General features: G+C 41.4%; 1 protein-coding gene across 1 annotated transcript in view; it reads right to left on the minus strand.

Moving 5' to 3' along the window:
• Window positions 1–19,905, minus strand: part of LOC117953979 — a 50,079-nt gene that overhangs the window by 29,050 nt on the left and 1,124 nt on the right. The window contains exon 2 of the mRNA XM_034887407.1: window positions 4,287–4,902. Coding sequence (XP_034743298.1) covers window positions 4,287–4,356 — 70 coding nt within the window. The 5' untranslated portion in view covers window positions 4,357–4,902. The remainder of the gene's footprint in view (window positions 1–4,286; window positions 4,903–19,905) is intronic.

The following is a 19,905-nucleotide window of genomic DNA, read 5'->3' on the forward strand; positions in this document are numbered from 1 at the left end:
TATTTGAAAACTAAAGAGCTGCAAGGCATGCTGTTTAATGTTGTTACACACTGTAAGAAAGGAGAAGAGATAGGGAGAAGGTGTGTGTGAGAGAGGGTGACACATATTCCTCTGGCTTTCTGGATTTACAATTACCCAAGGTTGAATGGTCCTCACAATATTTCTGGCCCATAAGCCTGATGCTCATAATTTGTCTGACAGAAGGCTGCCTAAAGCATAGTCTGCGTCTAAGTGTATCCTACACTTGGGACAACATGCCTGCCATTTGGGAGTCCTGGTGGTCTGAGAGATGCATGCGTCCTAGGTCAGAATCTAACCCGGGACCTTTGTTACATCATTCTCACTACAATATTTCCTGTTGCCCTCATTTCCAACAATCTACTAAATGTTATAAAATAGACAAATCTTCAGAAACGAAGCAACCACTTAACAACTTGGACATCAGGGGGCCTCAAATCAATCGCTACTATCCCCCACCTGACACACAGGCCCAGCACCAGCACCATGGAGAGAACAATTACTGTCCCTCCTGCTCCATACTGTTTCAGGGTTTGTCTCTGATCACAGTGTTTCATCCTCCTCCTTGCCACACTAGAATGGGGACAGTGAAGGGACAGATGGCAACAGATGGAGAGTCAGAAGTGCCCCTCCAGACATAAAGACTTGGCAACATTAAACTTTTTGTTGGGGATCTGGGCATCGAGGCCGCTTAACCTTTGAACCTTTATGAGTGTGTATGTGTGTCTGCCTGTTTCCTCTTGTCAATATCCCTGTCTGCAACGAGGCTACAGACAATGCATTGAGCTATAATGAGAGTGTATGGCTATGCCTACTCAGTCATGTGTTCACCTACATGCGATACTGTGTACAATGTCAATCATTATTTTGTGCACTCTGCACAGGAAATTTTATGTCTCTAAAATGAAAACACTTGGTATGTCCTATCAGCGCAGGGGGCTGATGCCTTTAAGCAGCAGTAAAGAGAATGGATGTATGAGGAAGGCAAATCTGTCCCTGCCATCTGCCTCCCCAATGTGCACAAAATAACTTCCATAAGCCTCAGAAAACACACAGATACACACTTACAAACATTTACAGCAGCTCACATTCCCACCATCAACACTGATGTCAAAATTCCTCTCCCAAACTTTGGCATTAAAGAACAGAGCAAGGTTTTGGTTTATCGACTTATCGTTAAAGCAGTAACAGAATTAATAAGGGGCACATGGTCAGTGCAGTGGACAGACCATTGCATCGCTGTAGAGTTAAACACAGGTATTTATGTGTTCTTTAGCTATAGGGGCTCCACAATAATGCTGTTATCACACTTATGGTGAAGCAGTGGGATTAGCAGTCGGATAAGCGTACCAACAATGATTTGGTCAAATGTAGGAAATAGAGTTTGAATAGGGTGAGATGATAACTATTTGTCTTGCCTCTTGCAATATTTCCAATGTCATACATATAGTATGAGAGGGGACTGCTGATGTAATTTCCTTTGTCTTCCTCTGTCTCTTTCTATGTTTGCTGGTGAATCCTTCTCCTCCTCTCTCAGTGTTTTTCTGTCCTCTATTCCTTGTCTCTCTTTTTAAAAATGAATCCTTATTTTTGGGCACAGATTACAGTGGGAGAGCAACAGTTGCTATGGAGATAGAGCAAAGTCACAGATGTAAAGCAATTCTGTTGATGGATAGATGGGAGCTTTGGCTTTACCATGGCAGTCAGAGTTTGCTGCTGTGAGATTAGATGTTTCCAAACTGTTTTTAAAAAGGATTGATATCCCTAAAACAAAACACAATGTAGATAGTATTTCCAGTATCACCCTAAATGTTCTGCTGTCCTCTGGAACGTTTTTTTGAGTGAATTTCGACTAAATAAGCAAACAAAATAAGCAGCATGTCCATGACGTGATTAGGAAAATATCATGAAATTATTCTAGATTGTCCTTATTATCAACAGATTCCATAAAAAGACCAAAACCAACAGTAGATGTGTCCATGTGTCTGTGTGAACATCAAAAAACAGAATTGGGCAATAACGTACTTACTGGAAACATTTACAATAATGCAATTACATTTTTCACTTACAAATAGCATTAGGGATCAAAGATTACAATAATACACCAGTTACTAATCCCAGTAACAGGCTAGTTACAACATTATTTGGGAAGAGACAGGTCAAAGACGACTTGGCTCGGTCCCGCGGCTGGAGGTGTGGGTGGCTAGCCTCCGCCAAAAGATGAGGGACATGCCTTCCAGTAACGCCAAACCGTATTGTATCTTCATTTTAGCGGTTAGCTAGCGAGTGGTACAGTGGTACACACCCTCCAGGGTTCTTACAAACCCTGCAGCTTCACCTTGAGAGTGATGCAACCAACCCACAGGGGGAAATTAGATTTTCCTAGGATGGCAAAGAAATGTCCCACATGTGTCATTTATTGATCGTCAAGCTTTTGTTCTGTGTGTGTTAAATATAAAGCTAAAGGCTGGAGAGTGTTAGCTGAGATTAGCAATAAGACTGGAGAAACAGCTAGCCAGGCCCTGCCGACAAGACGTCAGTCCACTCCACTTTTCTTTCTTATAACTTGCCCAACACTGTAAAATGAACTTCATCCTTCTAGTTTGAGTAAGGTTGGCTAAAAACTACAGTTCTGTGCTGTTTAAGGAAATTCAGCAGTTAACATTACATATTTATGACCCTTAAAACTGGAAAAATTGAAAATATATAAAATAATGGAAACCTTATCCTTTAAAACACAAAAATGAAACTTCCTGTTTAGGTGGAGAAGCTCTGGTCGGGTGCTGAGACACCACAGAGCATAAGAGCGTATCGAAAGCGCTTTCAAAACAGTTTCTACCCAGCAGCCATCTGAGTGCTGGCCAAGAACATTCTATCTGGTTGGAAGGACCCTGTCACGCCTCAGACTCAGACTCTGACACATTGAGACCACACGTGCACACACATGCGCACCTACCTCATCTTTCTGTGCAATGATCATGGGCACAAGTTTGTTCTTCGCATTTCTGTATTTTTGCACTTATTGTTATTTATTATTACGTGGACTTAAGTATCTGCTGTGTCTTTTTTTTTGTTTTTTTATTATGAGTGTGTTTTTACTGACTGAGTGATCCGCACAAGTATTCCAATGTGCCTGTAAGTTGTACTTGAGCAAAAGGCAAACATAAAACAAATCTTGAAATTTCTTCTGTTGTATCCAATCCATATGCAGATAAGCAGTGTTGTATCTAAATACATGCCAACAAGATGATCCTAAGCAGTGCTCTCAACTGGGCCCAGCCCTCTCACAAACACCGCTAGATTTCTGCACAACAGTCTGCATGCATTTATGTTGCCCCATTTCCATTTATATGGATCTAGATAGCATCATTGATGATTGTGACAATGATCCCTGCAGCACGTGTGATTAACATGGTAAAGTCAGGGGCTCATAGCCTATGCTGATAGCCTCCTCCAATGAGCCGCATGGCCACGTGTATAATAGCCCAGCGCTCTGCTCTCCTCCCTCCACTTAACTCAAATCAATGGGCCCTCCTCCAGCCAGGTCATTTATCTGAGCAAGATGACAGGGCCAGTGAAACAGCCACAGAGGACCCGGCCCTACGGCCTCGTTACAGCCTCGTTTACTGGACTAGCTGAAGTGGCTTTATTCATGGATTGAGAAATGAGGAAAAAAAGGATGGAGAGATGGAGGGCAAACGAGAAAGCATCCTCTTCTTGCTCGCTTCCTTCCCACTCCCAATGTATCTCATTCTTTCTACCTCTCTAGCTCCTCTTCTTTCCTCCATTCAGCCAATTCAATCCCATTTCAATCTCCCAGTGAAGTTTCAGAGAATGCCTTGTCCTATTACATCACTTATGCTGTTCATCACAGCGACAGGGTGTGAATTACCCTGTCCATGACACCTAAATCATGGTGCTACCAAACCCTTTGGGCTACATGGAATAGCTGTTACCACATCTGGACACCTGGGATGAGACAGGGTACTCTCTGTGGGCTTGAAAAAGTGAAGCTTCTCTCCATGTAGTCCAGAATTATTTAACTCCATCCCAACATGACTTGAAGTCAAGTTCACGGCCCTCCAAACATGACAAAGCTGCCACTTTACCATTTTGTCCTTACTCCCTTTTCTACCTGCCTTCTTCTGCTTTTGAGGACTAAGTTTTGTTTTCCTCCTTGAAGCGACATTACATAATTACAGAATTGTTATACTAATGCATTTCTGTGGCAGAGATTAGATAAGTTTGTTTTTAAGCATCTTACGTACCTTTAATCCTCCTGGACTCCCTTCGCTGGCTGGTTTTGACACCCGGCTGGAGCTCGGCCTCCGCTGACATCCTCCACTGCTGAGTCCCTTATCCTGCTCACAGCAGATCCACCATGGGTTAGCAGCACACTAGCTAATCCTCCCAACCCCCAGTGTCCGGTTCCCCCACGCTCCAGTCTTTCTTACAGTTGCTCTTTGGTGAAGAAAATCTCATTCAAATCCATGATGAGATGTCCGGTACTCCTCAATAAATGAAGATCCAGCATTGATATCTACGCTATTTCACTGATGGCCCATGATGTCTGAGTATTGCTGAACAACACATGAAAAGATTGAATTATGAGCTGGGTGTTCCTCTCGAGAGAAGCCTCAGATCAGATTTGACATCTTCTGGAGTGTACCCGAGTTCTCTCTTTGAAGGTCAAGTATCACATGGTCCACTGTTGCTCTTTTCTGAGGTTCCACCTATTACTCAGGAGTAATTCCCTCCGGGGGAGACTGTAACATGGATTGAATCAAATATTGTTTTTCAGAGTAGGTCAGGAGCGGATATTATTCTTTGGTGGAGTACTTCAGATGCAGTCCGACAGCCCATCACAGTCACTTGCTCCGAGCACTGCAAGGTGAGGAGACAGGGATGACAGTTATGTTAAGCTGGAAGCGGTTGAAAATTAAAAAGATAAATGCTCCTTGATCACTCATTAAAACAGTAATTTAAAAAACGAAATGGCAGGCACCAATTTAACAAATCAACTATGATGTTATTATCTCTTCTGGATCATCAATCCTTAATGAGAGCGCAGCAAATACGTGCTGTTCAGTGCCCTGTGGCAAAATATTTGACACTCTTTGTTTTATGTACAGCTTGTGAGTAAATTTAGAACCTTAAAGCACACCGGGTGCTTCTGGGAATGCCGTGAACATTTTCAGAAGATGGATTGTTAATGCTCACAGCTCTGACCAACAGCACGAGAGGAGGGGAAGTAGCAGAGAGCGTTGAATGACAGGCTGTTTCAAAATTCTGGCACAGCCGTCTACAAACTGGAACCCCCCACATTGTGCTTTAATGCCCTTGAATCATCTACTGCAAACACGGGGTCCGTGCCAAGCTGGCACCACGGCTGGCACCGCTTCTGTTGGCATGGTGATGGGCCATTGTTGGAGAAAGATGGCCTTCAGCCTACCCCAGCCTGAAAAAAACTGCTGCACATAGAGCACCGGACACACATTATCCTGTTTGACATTGTGAGTCTGTGTGAGTGGTGAGAATGGGACTGAGATCTGAGTGTCATTTTGAATGTATTAAAGTCATTATATTTTGATTGAAAATGACAAAAAGGGAACTTGTTAAAGGGTCACCCAAATTGCAAGACGCATATCCTCTCAAGTTTGTACTTTTTTTTTCTGGAAAATCAACAGACCTCAATGTGAGCAGTTTTAACCAGAACTACTTTCTATACGTTTTATATCACAGTGAGGCATGTGGATTATCCACAGTAACTGGATAGAGATTTTGCTGTTGAATGTTTTTTTTAATGTAAAACATGGATACCCATTCACCTCCACTGTATTAAGATGCTAGAAAAAAATCTCAGAGACAACATGGGAACATAAAACTGAAACTACCTGCATTTCTGATCTCATCACTAAATTTGGTGTTTTGGTCATGTAGCGTTGCCTAAGCAAACCTTAGGAGAATAATCTAAATGTTACTGTTATTCCATTTATCCAGAACACACCTGTGTCTTCAAAGCTATTTTTGTTACACCACACATGTCTATTGTTTCACCAAAGTAAAAGGTGTTCTCAGTGCTAAATTACCATATCACTTCAGGTATCCACTGCTGCAGGAGTCACGTAGAGTAACGTATGGAGTGCTGAGGTCAGTAATTGATCGCAAAGTGGATTATTTTTTGCAATTTCTTTTTAACATATAGAGAGTTAGCTCTGTGCATTCCTTAACTGATCCATAAAATAGACTCTCTATATCCTTATTATTTTCCTGCAGACAAGTCCTTCAACCCTCCCATTATTCCAAAATGAACTTAGATGTTAAGACACATTTAATTTCCTTTAAAGCTATAGTGCGAGGTTTCTGTCTCCCCAATGACTAATTCTAAGTAAAAGTGTTGGCGCGGAAATCATACAGCCTTCAGCGCCCCCACCCTTCCTCCACACAGTTGCTAGTATGCAAGGAGGAAACTGAGGAATAAAAACATGATGGACTCTTCAGAAGAGGTCATCATCTTCACTCAAACTTCTGTGCGGGAAAGTCACCGGAGGACACAATCTTCTAAGCACAGCCCCACAGAGGAACAGAGAGAGTTGTGTGGAGCTGATAGTCTTAATTAACTTTGTAGCAACTCATTTGGCATGGGCTTGAATGCAACGAACAACCATTAATATTACTCACTAAAGCTTTAACAACAGGTTATTACGGTAGCCTAATCACCACCGGCTCTCCTTGCGCATGGCTGTCTAGACCATGTCTCACCACTCACTTTTGCTTTTGAGGCAGATAATGTCACCCAGGTCCATGCAAAGGGGCAATCTTCCCATGAGTATGTCTCAGAAAGAGCCTTGGAGTGCCAGTGATGGGAGAGGTATTTTCCATGTCACAAAGAACCTTATCAGAATGTAATTTTCATTACCAACGACGGAGATATGCCTCATTGTGTTAGACGGAAGAGCGATTTAATGTGATGTACGGCTGCTTGTCAAAACCAATGCTATCTAGGTCACCCAGACTCCCCAATCTGCTCTGTGTTTTAACAGCTCCCAGTGTCTCTTATGATTTGGGTCAGAGTTAACGAGCATCACTGGTTTCTCTAGCTATTCTGAACTGTTAGTGGATGTCAAAAGCCCTTGACAAAAGCCACCCTTTATTTATTAATTTGTTCATTTTAGTACTACCTCTCTCAAGTGTAAAGGAAAACTTTCTTGAGGGAAGTCTATTTCATTTCTGCTTGCATTTCTTTATTTCCTTCCACCAACCCGGCACTATCTTTGTCTTTGTCTGCCTGCATTTCATAAATCATCTCTTGAGATGTTTGTTTCCTGCTTGCGTCAGACTTTTTACCCCGTAACCGCATTATTGAACAAAAACAGGCATGCTGTGAGAAAATCTGATGTATGGCAACTCTCTCTATCTTAACATTCAGCATATCAATCATGCAAGCCATTGAGTTTTCAGTATATACCTTAACAAAAAGCCAATACAAACCCTCTGGTCAACATGCAGGTAGCTATATCTTGTCATGCAGCTTCAGTGTGTTGGGATGAGATGTGATCAGAATTTTTTTTGATCAGTTTATCAGAAAGATGCCTATAAACATCGAGTTGATGTCCACTCTACCAGTAACATTGTAAATTTGCTTCATGAATAATCTATAGAGTGGAGTGTTTGCTTTCAGTTCTTCATAATTATGTAATTAATGCACGTACATGCAGTTAGGAATTTGCTTGATGTGATCATTTGGTTGCAATTAAATAAAACTATAATCTAGATTTATGTTGCAGAGAGACAAAGGGTTATAATTTACACCAATTATATTGAGTTCTATCTTCCTAGTTGCCCCCATGGATGAAAATGATTCATTAACTGTGATCAGTCTGGTTTACTGTCTCAGAACTATAATGGGCAATCACTGAACACGCGTTGATTTTCAAATCAGATCATTCTTGAGATTCTTTTTAAGCTCCAGCATTCTTTGTAAATCACTATTCCTCCTGAGACTGGTGTTTAATAGACTGCACAATCAACCTCATATTGTGAGATATACCTCCCTGCATCCTGCCACCGATGAGCAACAAAGGTTGAACAGCCATCTATCACCGGCTACGGCCAATTACACCTCCATTCAATTTGGTCCCAACAGAAGGCACAGTCGGTGCTCTCCAGTTTGCATGTGCCTGCTGAGGAGCAGGGAGGCCCCTGTCCCCCGGACCATCTCAGTATCTTCCTAGCCAAGGCTGGCATGGTCCGGGGCTTGTGGAACGTTTGTTCGACAGACCGGCTTTGGCACCTTGCGCTGGTCATCTTTGTTATAAAACGCCCCCCCGGCTTATGGAGTGGGACACAACTGTCACAACCTGGCCGAGCAAAAGCTCCTCTGAGCAGCCCTGCTGTGTTACGTTGTGTCACCTATGGCAGCGAAGGCCGGCCAACTTCTGCTATATGCTCTCTATACCTAAAGCCTTTAATCTGTACTGCTGTGTTTATTTTCCCGGGGCTGGACATGTATTCTATTCTACATCAGCTCTTATCACAGCCTCACAATTAACTAAAAAAGGTTGTTTTTTAGCCTTGCAAGTGTCAGATAGTCCTTGAGTATAAGAAAACCTTAATTTGCTTTTTTGGACTAATTAGACTCCTGACTAGCGCGTGGTTAACTGGCATGGATCTTTGGGAGCAACACTGCAATCTATCAACCCTTCTGACTGTATAAATTAGTGGGTTAATCATCTTACATACAGTCATGAAGGGCTATGAGGCCACAGCGACATATATATGTCAGTAACAAGACTGAGGGTCTGCCACGCTGGCAGCTCTGCCTCTGTAAGGTACAGCGGTGAATTGAATTAAATGCTAACATGAACATGCTAACACACTGATGGTGCTGTAAGCAGGTATAATGTTTACCAGGTTCACCATATTATTTTTAAAGTTTTAGCATGCTAACAGTAGATATTTCGCAATAAACACTAAGTGCAGCTGAGGCTTATGGTAATGTCATTGGTTTTTCACCAAATCCTGCTAAACTAAAGTATTACGCGCATTTAATTAAAGTTGAGGAATGCTGGAGGACCTCTCCAACGTTTTACATAGTTTAAATTCATCCTGAGGAGGACATTTATGTACTAAATTCCATGGCATTAAATATAAATTACCAAGCTTTCTTTTAGCTAGCAAAGATCTGAATAAAATGTACATAGAGTGGAAGCAGAAGAAATAACTCTGTATTGACATCACACTATAAACACGACCCTTCCTTTTGGTTTCTGCAAGGATTTATCTATGTGAAAGCTGATACTGTATAGTGCAGCCAAAGAAGACCTCTCCTTTCTTCTCCTCCTCCTCCTCCTCCTCTGCCTTCCTGGCCTTCCAGGGGGAACTGATAGCCTCTGAGCTCAGGCTGTTCAGCCACGGCCCATTAGTTCACCTCATTCTGACAAGATGGAGGGCCTCTGACGATGGAACAGTCAAGTGTGCGAGCAGAGAAGAGGGGGAAAATACATACAAAAAAAATTCAGTTTCGGCGTTTGAAGCACTCTCATTTACTTTCTGAGGAAAAGAGAGGTCTCATCGCTTCAGGTTCAACAGTTACAGCTGGTAAACTAAATACGTGTTGCCATAAAGTTGCTTTGCCTTGCAGATCTATGTCAGTCCAGTCCTTGGAGCTGTGCACCCAGTTAGGCGTGGCTCCAACATTGCCGGGCACAGCTACACAGAGGGCAGTGAGGAACTGCCCTCTGAAGTGCCCCTGCAATATCCTTTTTACCAGCTCAGCTGCACGATAACTGGGCCCAATTTAGATGGAAGGAGAACGAGGAGAGTAGTTGTGTGTGTGTGTGTGTGTGTGTGTGTGTGTGTGTGTGTGTCTTTAAGTCTGAGACATGACATAAATGAACAAATATACTTGCGCTTGCACAGCAGAGGTCTCAAGATGCAAATATTAATGGGGTTTATTTTTGAAAGTTTGCATTTCTTAGGCTGCTTCTGTCTCTATAACAGACATATTCAGGTTAATAAAGTGTCACTATCTCCCTATGGTGACAGTAAACAATAGCATGAAAACAAGATACATTTCCTCTATTTATTCATCTAATTCCACCCACCGCATACAGCGGGGTCTGGAAACATAGCTGGCGTGAGACTCCTGGACTCATCTCAGAATAGTTCATTGGTTGATGTGTCTCTCCGAAACACCTCCTCTGATGTTACTCTGTGGCTTCCCCGAGGAGTCTTTAATTCACTGTTGATTTGGTTTGTTGTTGTGCTGTGTCTCAGCGTCTGAACAGTGTGTTAAAACAGGCTATTTACCACGTTCGGTGGGAGAGAGAGATGGGCCGGCTCCAGCAGGCCTGGACAGACACCATGTTACCTCATAGCCAACTTTTTTTCCTTCTGTCTCTCTTTCCTCTCTTTTTTGATTTGCTCTGTATTTATCATTCTTAATCTCCACAGCCTTTTTTGCACTCTTTCATTTTCATATTTACCTCTTTGTTCTCCCCTGCCCTCTTTTTCTTTGTCTCTCTCTCTCTCTCTTCCAACGTAATGCCTATTTGTGAAAAGAGGGTGAAGCATGTTCTATTTTGCTGCCACCCCCACCCCTGCTTTCTTTTGTGAGTTACAAAAGAACTGTGGACACCTTGGTTTGGTCATTATTTCATGCAGAGAGTAATTAATGAGACAATTAGGGTTTTATTCCCTCCCTCTGTGTTCCCACTGAACTAAATAAATAGCCAAAAGGTGTCCTCTTTAATTTGCACATGGGTCATGGATATAATTAAGATACACAAGCAGCCTCTTTATGAAACTTGACTGTGAATAACTGTTTTTCTGTTTCTGTTTGTTGTCCTGACTGTGATCGTGTCTTAAAACAGACAAATTGGGATTCAGCAGCACTGTGGAAAGACAATATGACTATCATACACAACAGAGATCCAGTGTAGCTGAGATAAAAGTTGCCGTGATCAAAACCGCTGAGCACAAAAACATTACCTGCAGTCTGGGAGACTGCATTAATGAAGCCGAAGAAAAGCACTGGACAGCCACTTCAAAACAGGAAACCTTTTTGTTTTTCTACTTACTGTCAAACTCTCTTACTGATGTTGTCATGATGTGACAATGCCTCACAGACATAATGTTGAGGAGTAGTTTCACTTTATGTAAATGAATAAGAAGTGTGACATATTTTGGACTAACGAAAGTCAAACTTCAGATTCTAGTTCCTAATTGCTGTTGTCATACTGAGCCTACTAAGGGACTGTAAAATGGTAAGAGATGGGGTTTGACAACATTGAAGGGGTATGTATTTTTCCTTGGATAAAAGGTGTAGGCTTTTAGTAGAGCAGGGGAAGGTCTTTTTCTCTCCAGATTTATATTTTTGTTCAGCTTTCCATTGAGTTGCATAAAGCTGCCACCACGGCCCCGCTCATTTACTCACCAACAGTAAACTGTAGAGTAAGTAGCTATTGGCTGGGTGTTTGATAAACAGGACTTCGGTTAACACACTTGTTTGCCATCATTTCAAATTTGCAAGTCAGTAAATATTGAGAAAAACTTTTTTTTAGCTGTTGTCGTCTCTACAAAATCCTAAAGGGAATATGATCCCCCATCTATCTTTTATTCCCCTATGAAAACTCCACAGTTGGTTTGGATTTCCTTTCACACTGATATATGCCTGAGAGAATATTTAGGAGTGACTGATGTTAAATACAAACAAGAGTTAGCACGTGTAACACTTCTTGCTGTGATAACGCAGATGGGTTATTTGGTGTACTTTCATGACTCTACTAATTTCTTACAGGCAGCTGCAGGAGCTCTACAAATCACAGATATCATTTTTTTCTCCAAATAAATTAAATTGCAACTCTTGTTAACATCCCAATTAGAGGTATTTTGCTGTGTTGTGAATTTGTTTTTGCAGCTGTACTGTAGATTTCATCATATCCACAAAGTACTTTCTTTTTTTTCTCTTGAGGGTACCTTTGTTGTAACTCAACGCAAAGTAACAGGTATATCATAAAACTGTACTTTAAAAGAAGCACACACACACACACAAACACACACACACACACACACACTCTCTATTCCCATGACCACAACACAGTATGTGTGGGTGTAATTAGTGAATTTCCCACCACACCTCCACGTCTCTCATTAATCTCTCATGAGTGATTAGGCTGCTGCAACGTATGGAACCACGGGAGGTGTGAAACTGAGTGTGAAACTGTTGTCATCTCATATGTTATCGCACTCCTGAGACTTGGAGGATTAAACCGTGCCAGGCACAGCCCATTGGCATCTAATCATGCTTCTAATGATAAGTTGAATATTCGACTGCCTCTCCTCACAATGGCATCGCAAGGTCAAGATCTCGCACAGATCGCGAACACACCCAAGCAGTGTCACTGTTGTCTCTCTGAGGCGGGGCTTCCTCTGTCGCTTCTGCTGTTTTGTATGAACCGCGAGCAGAAGCCCGGTACAAGCCTGAGTGAAGCCTTTTGAATATGACAGTTGATGGCTGATTAGAGCCAAACATAAGGGTAGCCTCCAACTGTGACGCTCTGATGAGAAGCGATCTAAAGGGTCTCGTTCAGAAGACGTCATGTTGACTGCTGTTGGTGTGCCAGATGCTCGTCGCTCAGCGCAGCTTCACATCCGAACTACAGAATTTGTTCCCTGCAGGCACCACTACAACAGAGATCTCCATTTAATTAAAAAAAGATACATAGTTACACATTAGAGCAACTGCAACTACTCCGTCTGGGCAGACATTTTGAAAAAAATAATACTGAAACATTCATTCTACATTTTACCTACATTAGTTGATTGTCACTGAGTTAAATATGGTCTTCTGCCACCCTTTGGCTAATAATAACATTAATAAACAAAGAGATAAAAATGATGCATTAGCAAACCAAATCTAGAATTGTACAGTTTCTTCCATCAAGGTCAATCTAATAGAGTCAGCTCCCTTTAGAGTAGGTGATGACTCAGGCAGGATTTTTTGGTCAAAACGAGCAACTGCAGAGGGGCAGTGCACAACAATATAAACTGAAATAACCTAATCTCAAGACTCTGTTTTGTAAAGAAGTAGAAATCTAGTTGTAGGGACTTGATTATTTCAGTTTTTATTGTGCAAATAGTGAACATTCCTGAACAATTTTAAATGCTCAACAGGAGCTGGTTTTTCCCCCCTGGGCTCCCCTGCCAGGTTAATCCAGTCCTGCTCAGGGATTATTATATCTTCTGTTTTAATTTATTTATTTTCTAGACAAGTTGTATTTAACAGGTGTTGCTGCTCAATTAACAAATGTTATGAGCGAGTGGATGAGCAGGTCTGTCTCCTAGAAATTTAATTTACTAATTTGTTTGTTGACTATGTTACGAGGGCTGCCTGGAATATGTTCAGTGGCAACGTTTTTCTAAGGGAAGTGTCATGGTTTTGTATCGCACACAAGTTGTGTTAGCAAACTAAAGCACTTTGGTCAAGGTTAGAGAAAGGCCATGGCTATAAACAACTTTCTCACAATATTTCCCTTACCTTAAAGGAGAATTCGGGTTGATTCCAACACGTAGCTCTGTTGTTTGTAAATGTGGAATGCTGTCAGTGGAGAGAAAATCCAAACCAATCAGACCGTGAAATCCTCCTGCTAGAGTTAGCACCCAACAGGCTTCAACAGGGCAAGTTTTAAATGTGTTTTTAGTGTCTGAACATGTTCAAAATGTCATTAACGGTGCCTACCCATGTGCAGTGATTCAATCCAAGTGAACACAGCGAATGTGACTGCTGTAGATGTGACAGAAAGGCGTGTTTCGACTAGTGTTGACTTCACCGTAAAACAGGAAATAAACAAAGGTTTGTGCACTGGCTTGATTAATACAACTTGTATGCCTTTCTGTCACATCTACTGCAGTCACATTTGCTGTGATCACTCCGAAGGAATCACTGCACATGGGTAGGCCCTTGTAATGACATTTTGAACATGTTAAGAGGCTAAAAACATGTTTACAACCTGCCCTGTTTGAGCCAGTTGGGTGCTAACTCTAGCAGGAGGATAACACGGTGTAGGCAGAGCCGATTGTTTTTGTTTTTCACTCTACTGACAGCACTCCAAATTTACAAACAGTTGAAATCGACCAGAATTCTCCTTTAATCAAGTTCAAATTCTGAGAGCCTAAACATAATGCGGTTTATGAATATTTTGCAGATTTATTACAGATCTGATTGTGTCAGATCTGATAGGATGTTTTTTGGAATTTAGCAAATGCCACTAAACTAACTGAAAGATACATTAAATAGTCAAAGATAACGGATGTGGGCTTCCTTCACCTTCATGTCCCATGTTGCCCACATGAAAGTGATGCCAGGAGACAACCTACTGGCTTAATCCAATTTATTATACCCTCAGTTGCCAGTTTATATGGTGCACAGGGCTAAAACTAAGGAAGTCTAATATAACACAATGCACTCCTGCAATAAATCCTACCGCCATAAAGTTTATGAGGTGTTGATTTAACTGTATAGTTATTTTGGAGGCTGCAGCGTGCGGTACTGTTAAATCGTTTTGCATTACTCCGACAGGACTTTCTTTCTTTGGGATCCATAACTGTAGACTAAATATTCAGAAACCCCACAAACGTCATCCTTCAAAATGACCATAAAAACACGTCTTTTAAAAGTTTCATTAAAGAAACTTTCGATGTCATTTAACGTTTGATCACTCACGAATAAAAGTAAAGTAAATGATCCAAACAGGGGGAATGTGCTGTGCTCAATAAGAAAAACATGAATCAGGTGTTATGATATCACATGAGAACTGGGTCTGATAGCTCCTCTAGGCTGAATTAAACTTCTCAATTTCCTCCAGGGGGTTGAAAAAGCACTTCAGTAAGGATATGTGGCAGATACAATATGTAAATGGACTGTCAGTGGAAGACAAACCCTGCCAAGCTTATATTTGATTACACATTTTATAGAACGCAAACACATGCAGTACACGAACAAATGCATCTCAGCTGCTGTAGTGCCTGCTGCAGCCAGCCCGCCACACTATTATAATCATCAGCCAGATATGGAGCCGCTGTCCCGCCTGTGGGGAATAGGGTTGTAGAAGGGGCCGACGGGATGAAACCGGAAGGACCTCACTACTCAGAGGTGATGAATGCTCTGCTGCTTATGGAGCCCCGTGTAGTGCATCTGTGAGAGCAGATGAATGGGGAGGAGAGGCTGATAAATTGGGTCACACAAACGTAGCATTTCTGGGTAATGCGGTGAAAATGCTGGAGGAGTGCGGTTGGGTGGCTCACGTGCCTACAACTGGGGCATAGCTGCTCCAGCTTGACTCGATTTCTTTTCTTTGGCTCTTTCGCGCTCCTGGCAATATTGAAAAGTTACGCTTTTAATTTACAAAAACATGCTTTGCTTTTTTTTTTCATTTCTTAAAGTCACACCCTCAAAACAATTTACACTGAATGTAAATTGACCCAAATTGAAAAACAACGTTTTTTGGATGATCGTTTGCTTCACGACTTCTTTCGTTTTTGCTGCTTTTGGCAAAATATAAACATGAACCAATCCTATGTTAATGCATATATTTAGTCAAATATAGGCCATGGATATCAAGCCTTTACATAATGTATCAGGCAGATATTAACAATTAAATTGTTGTCTGCCAGGCATGTTGTCATCAGCTGATAAAAGATTTCTCCCTGGCCATAATAACATATATTGCTGGGTATTGAGGTACCCAGCATTTTTGCAGTAACATATATATTTTTTGAAAATTCAAAATTAATATATAAAAAGTAATTGATTCCATCTGCAAATTGTGGATTGCTCAGAAAGGTCGCTAAAATAATTATCATTCTTAGTTTCAGAATTAGTTTTCTTTAGCTTCAGTTTAATGTGAGTTTTTATCCCAAGTCCCCGCGGTAATTATCTCTACATGACACATTTTTGATTTTTTTTTTTTTTTGCTTCCTGTTTAATGTGTTTTCGATGACTTATTCTACACTCGGTGGCAAACAGACATTACAGTTATCCAATAAAATAGGATTTGGGATGACCAGCGAAGCCATCCTATTATGGACCATACAAGTGCACTTGACATGCTTTTGGTGGATAGCTATAGCAATATTTAAGGTTGGAGGTGTGTGGTTGTAGTTTTATTTATTTAGGTATTGTTTATGCTTCACCTTCTAATATAACAATGCAGGTTAAGGAGGTGTACATAGAGGTCAACAGCCCTTTGCCGCTCTTTATACGTCCATTTTCTTAAAATTCTTGATAACAAATGAGCAATATTGACCTTTAAAGAAATGTGTAAATGTCCATTACCACATACATGTCATATGCCAGCTTACACATATGGGAAGAGTGTATGTACGCCACATCACATCACATCACATATCTGGAGCTTGGCGTGTTAATTGCCCTTCATCTCTTTGTGACTGCTCTCTGCTCTAATCTAATTTCATTCATTTTGGGTTGTGGAAGAGTTTGATTAGGTGGTGGGGGGCCTGAGGATGGGGTAAGGCAAGGGGCTCCTTTACCTTGGCACAGATAAGAAGACAAACTAGATTTGAGGGCGGATAGATCTTGTCGGCAGCACATGCCGTCTCTTGGCAAGCGAGGCAAAGTCGATATTAAGCGGGGGCTTTCTTACCTCCTAAGATTTACGGTATCTGGAGCTCCACAGCCTCATACTTCAGTAGATGGATGAACATTTCATACTGAGCCAACTGGCGCAACATGAGTTGAGCTGAAGGTCATTGTGACTCATTTCCACTTTGGAAGCTGGGTGGCTGGAGACAGAGCTGCTAAATCTCCACCACTGACTTGTTTTTATATTACAAAGAAGACAGCTCTGTGAAAAGGAGCAGACCGTCGCCATGTGCTGAAACTGTACAACACTGATGCAAAACACACATGTACAGACTGTACAGTGCCAAAGACAGTTGAGAGTACAGTAGTAGGGAGTTGGTACAGATTGCAGCAGAACCGCGAGGCATATGGCGGGGCGCCCCATGCCTCCCAGCTAATTGAGTCCTAATGAATCACTGGTTTGGCATGCTACATGTCCCTTGTGATGGCTGGTGTCATTGATGCATTGAAGATGCCCAGTTCTCTGGAAGTGAAGTGGGCAGTGACGGCTGCTCCAACTGAACATTGGAGGCAGGCCGACACTGCCAGCTTCACACTGAACACTTCACTCCATCACCAGATGTTACAGGTCAAGGCACAAGGATTACTACTCGGCTCCACACAATGGAAATAAATGTGTGATGGGCTGGCAATTCACTGGCCCATTTGATTCTAGTAACACTCTCTATAGTGGTGGGGTCGCAGCCTCATTGTCAGCTCAACAGGGTCAGTGCAATAGGGGAAAACACTTGTAGTCAGTGGTGCCTGACTGCTGTTTTTGCAGAATGTACATATATATCTATAATTGACTGAAGTGCACATGAATTGATTAAAACATTCATTAAGCTTTGACTGCCATTAACAATAATTATTATTAATTCTTCAGTTCAATTACACTGTTCTCATTGTTTGTTGTCATTTCAACATACCATATAACTGAAGTTTACTCTGATTGGGTTTGATGGTTTTGTAAATTGAAAGGTCCTATTTTACATACATGTCTAAATGGATATGGGAAATAATGTGATGAATTCATAGCCAGATATGAACAGAAATAGAGTTGATGGAGTTTGGGAGAGGATTGCTTTTTTGCTGAGAGTTATATGAGAACATTGATACCACTGTCACGATGTTACACTAAATATGAAAAAAGGTAACAGAATCTGCCTGGCAGCACCTCTAAAGCTCACTGATTAACACTTTATATCTCACTTGTTTAATTCTAAACAAACATTTAAGTGTAAAAAACGACCTGTTTTACAGGGTTATATGCCAGATTATTTATTGGCCAAGGCAACCAACAGAGACTCCAGGAAGTAGCCAAGAAATAATCCGGCACATAACCACCATAAAAAAGCCACCCAAACTGTTTTTGTACAGCTTTTCTTGTTTTAACTCTTGGCAAGAAACCAAATAAAAAAATTCCCAAAATGTCAAACTATTTCTTTTTTAACTTCTCATGGGGGAGATCTGAGTTCCTTTGTCTGCTACTTTTACAGCTTGTAGTTTAAGTCTTTGCTTCTGACACATAGTTGTCAGCACCCTCCCGTTGCACTTTTTACTTCATATGCACCTGTCATGTAGATTACACTCCCAATGGAGCACGTTCATCCCCACGCATCACACACGCAACGTTATCTGAGCAATCTTCCCCTTCTGGTTAAACTGAGACAACCAAAATCACCTCTGACCTGCCTCAGCCAGGGGCCAAGTCTTCATTAATGATGAGATGTGATAAGGCCACAAGCAAAATGAGAACTCAGACACAATCATGCGAGCTCATTAAAACTACTTTTATGAAAAATGTAGGCCACTCTGGCAATCGTGTGTCTAATGGTGAAACGCTACATTGATGTCAGCGTAACCCCTTCGTTCGTTAGATGCATTATCTCAGAGCACTTGGGAAATCTTAAGGGAGTTCAAGTTGAGGTAATGCCACTGCAATACGAAGAGGAAAAAAAATGTAATAACACGTAGGCTTTTCAGCGAGACAAAAGGAAAGAGCTAACACTAAGGCAAATGGGCGACAAATCCCAACAGATTTTAGGAGTGCAAAACAACAACCAGTACAGAATGTGTCCCCGGCTTTGTTGTAACTGTGTTGAGATAACATGAAAAATGACTAACCGAACCACTTTCACCATTTTACAATAATTACAAAAGGGGAAAAGGCATTAGGATCTTAATCGGATAAGATATAGCTCACATATCCATTCGCTGCTTTTGCTGTCAGGAGCTAAATTAAGTGTCTTGATTCCACTGGGTGACCCAACAAAGACGCTCTTACTGGAGAAGTTAATGCTCTCTAGTGTTTTGTTCAGCTCCATCTTAAGCCCCACAACTCACACTGGGATGCAAAGAACTGTCTTGGGATGACAACTGGAAACTGTACTGTATGTGTGTATGTGCGTGTTCATGTGAACACATGTGTCCTACAATCGAGCCAGTGAGTGCAGCTTAGGATCTGTTGCAGAACATCCTCTGTAAGGAGATTACTATAGGCAGTATGGTCTATTGGCAGAAGTCGCCGATGAACTTTGGCACAAATGTCAAAATACCGACCTTTGCTTACATCCTGCCAAGCCCCAACATAAACACGGCTTTCTGTCATTTGAGCCAACAAGATAGGCAACCACATCATTTTACCAGCAGCTTTATGTTTTACTGCTTTTCCACAGCAACAGTCAATGCCATGTTCCATCTAGGCCTGCTCTTAAATGAGCACTCAAGCAGAAAACAGACCGTCATGATAGACATATGGTCCATTTCAACTGGTCATGTTGGCATATTTTCAGCTTCACCCAAGGAGGTTTGAGATGTTCAAATAATTGAAAATCATAGAAGAAAGGGGTAAAACTGTAGAAATGAAATGTATTACACTCATTTTATTTCCATGGGTTAAACACTCCATTAGTAGCCCCTCATTAAGATTACTTAATGGTCCAAGATTAATCTTACAAGTATTTCACAAAGCATGCCTCTTATTTCTCACCTTTAGTAAGAAAACAAGACTGAAATAGATCATAGTCATATTTATGAATGCTTATATATGGCTACAGTTCTGATTGGCTCCTTGCACCTTCATAACGTCAATATGGTTACATGTAGGACCAAAAAAAATCATAACAGACTGTATAAAGATGAATATTCTATGCAAAAAATATAATATCATTGGCTGACTATATCCATCCATCTCTCATCGGGAAAATCCAAATGTGGACGCAACTGCACGCCCTGACGCATTT

This window comes from Etheostoma cragini, chromosome 12 (assembly GCF_013103735.1).
Source record: "Etheostoma cragini isolate CJK2018 chromosome 12, CSU_Ecrag_1.0, whole genome shotgun sequence".
NCBI lineage: Eukaryota > Metazoa > Chordata > Actinopteri > Perciformes > Percidae > Etheostoma > Etheostoma cragini.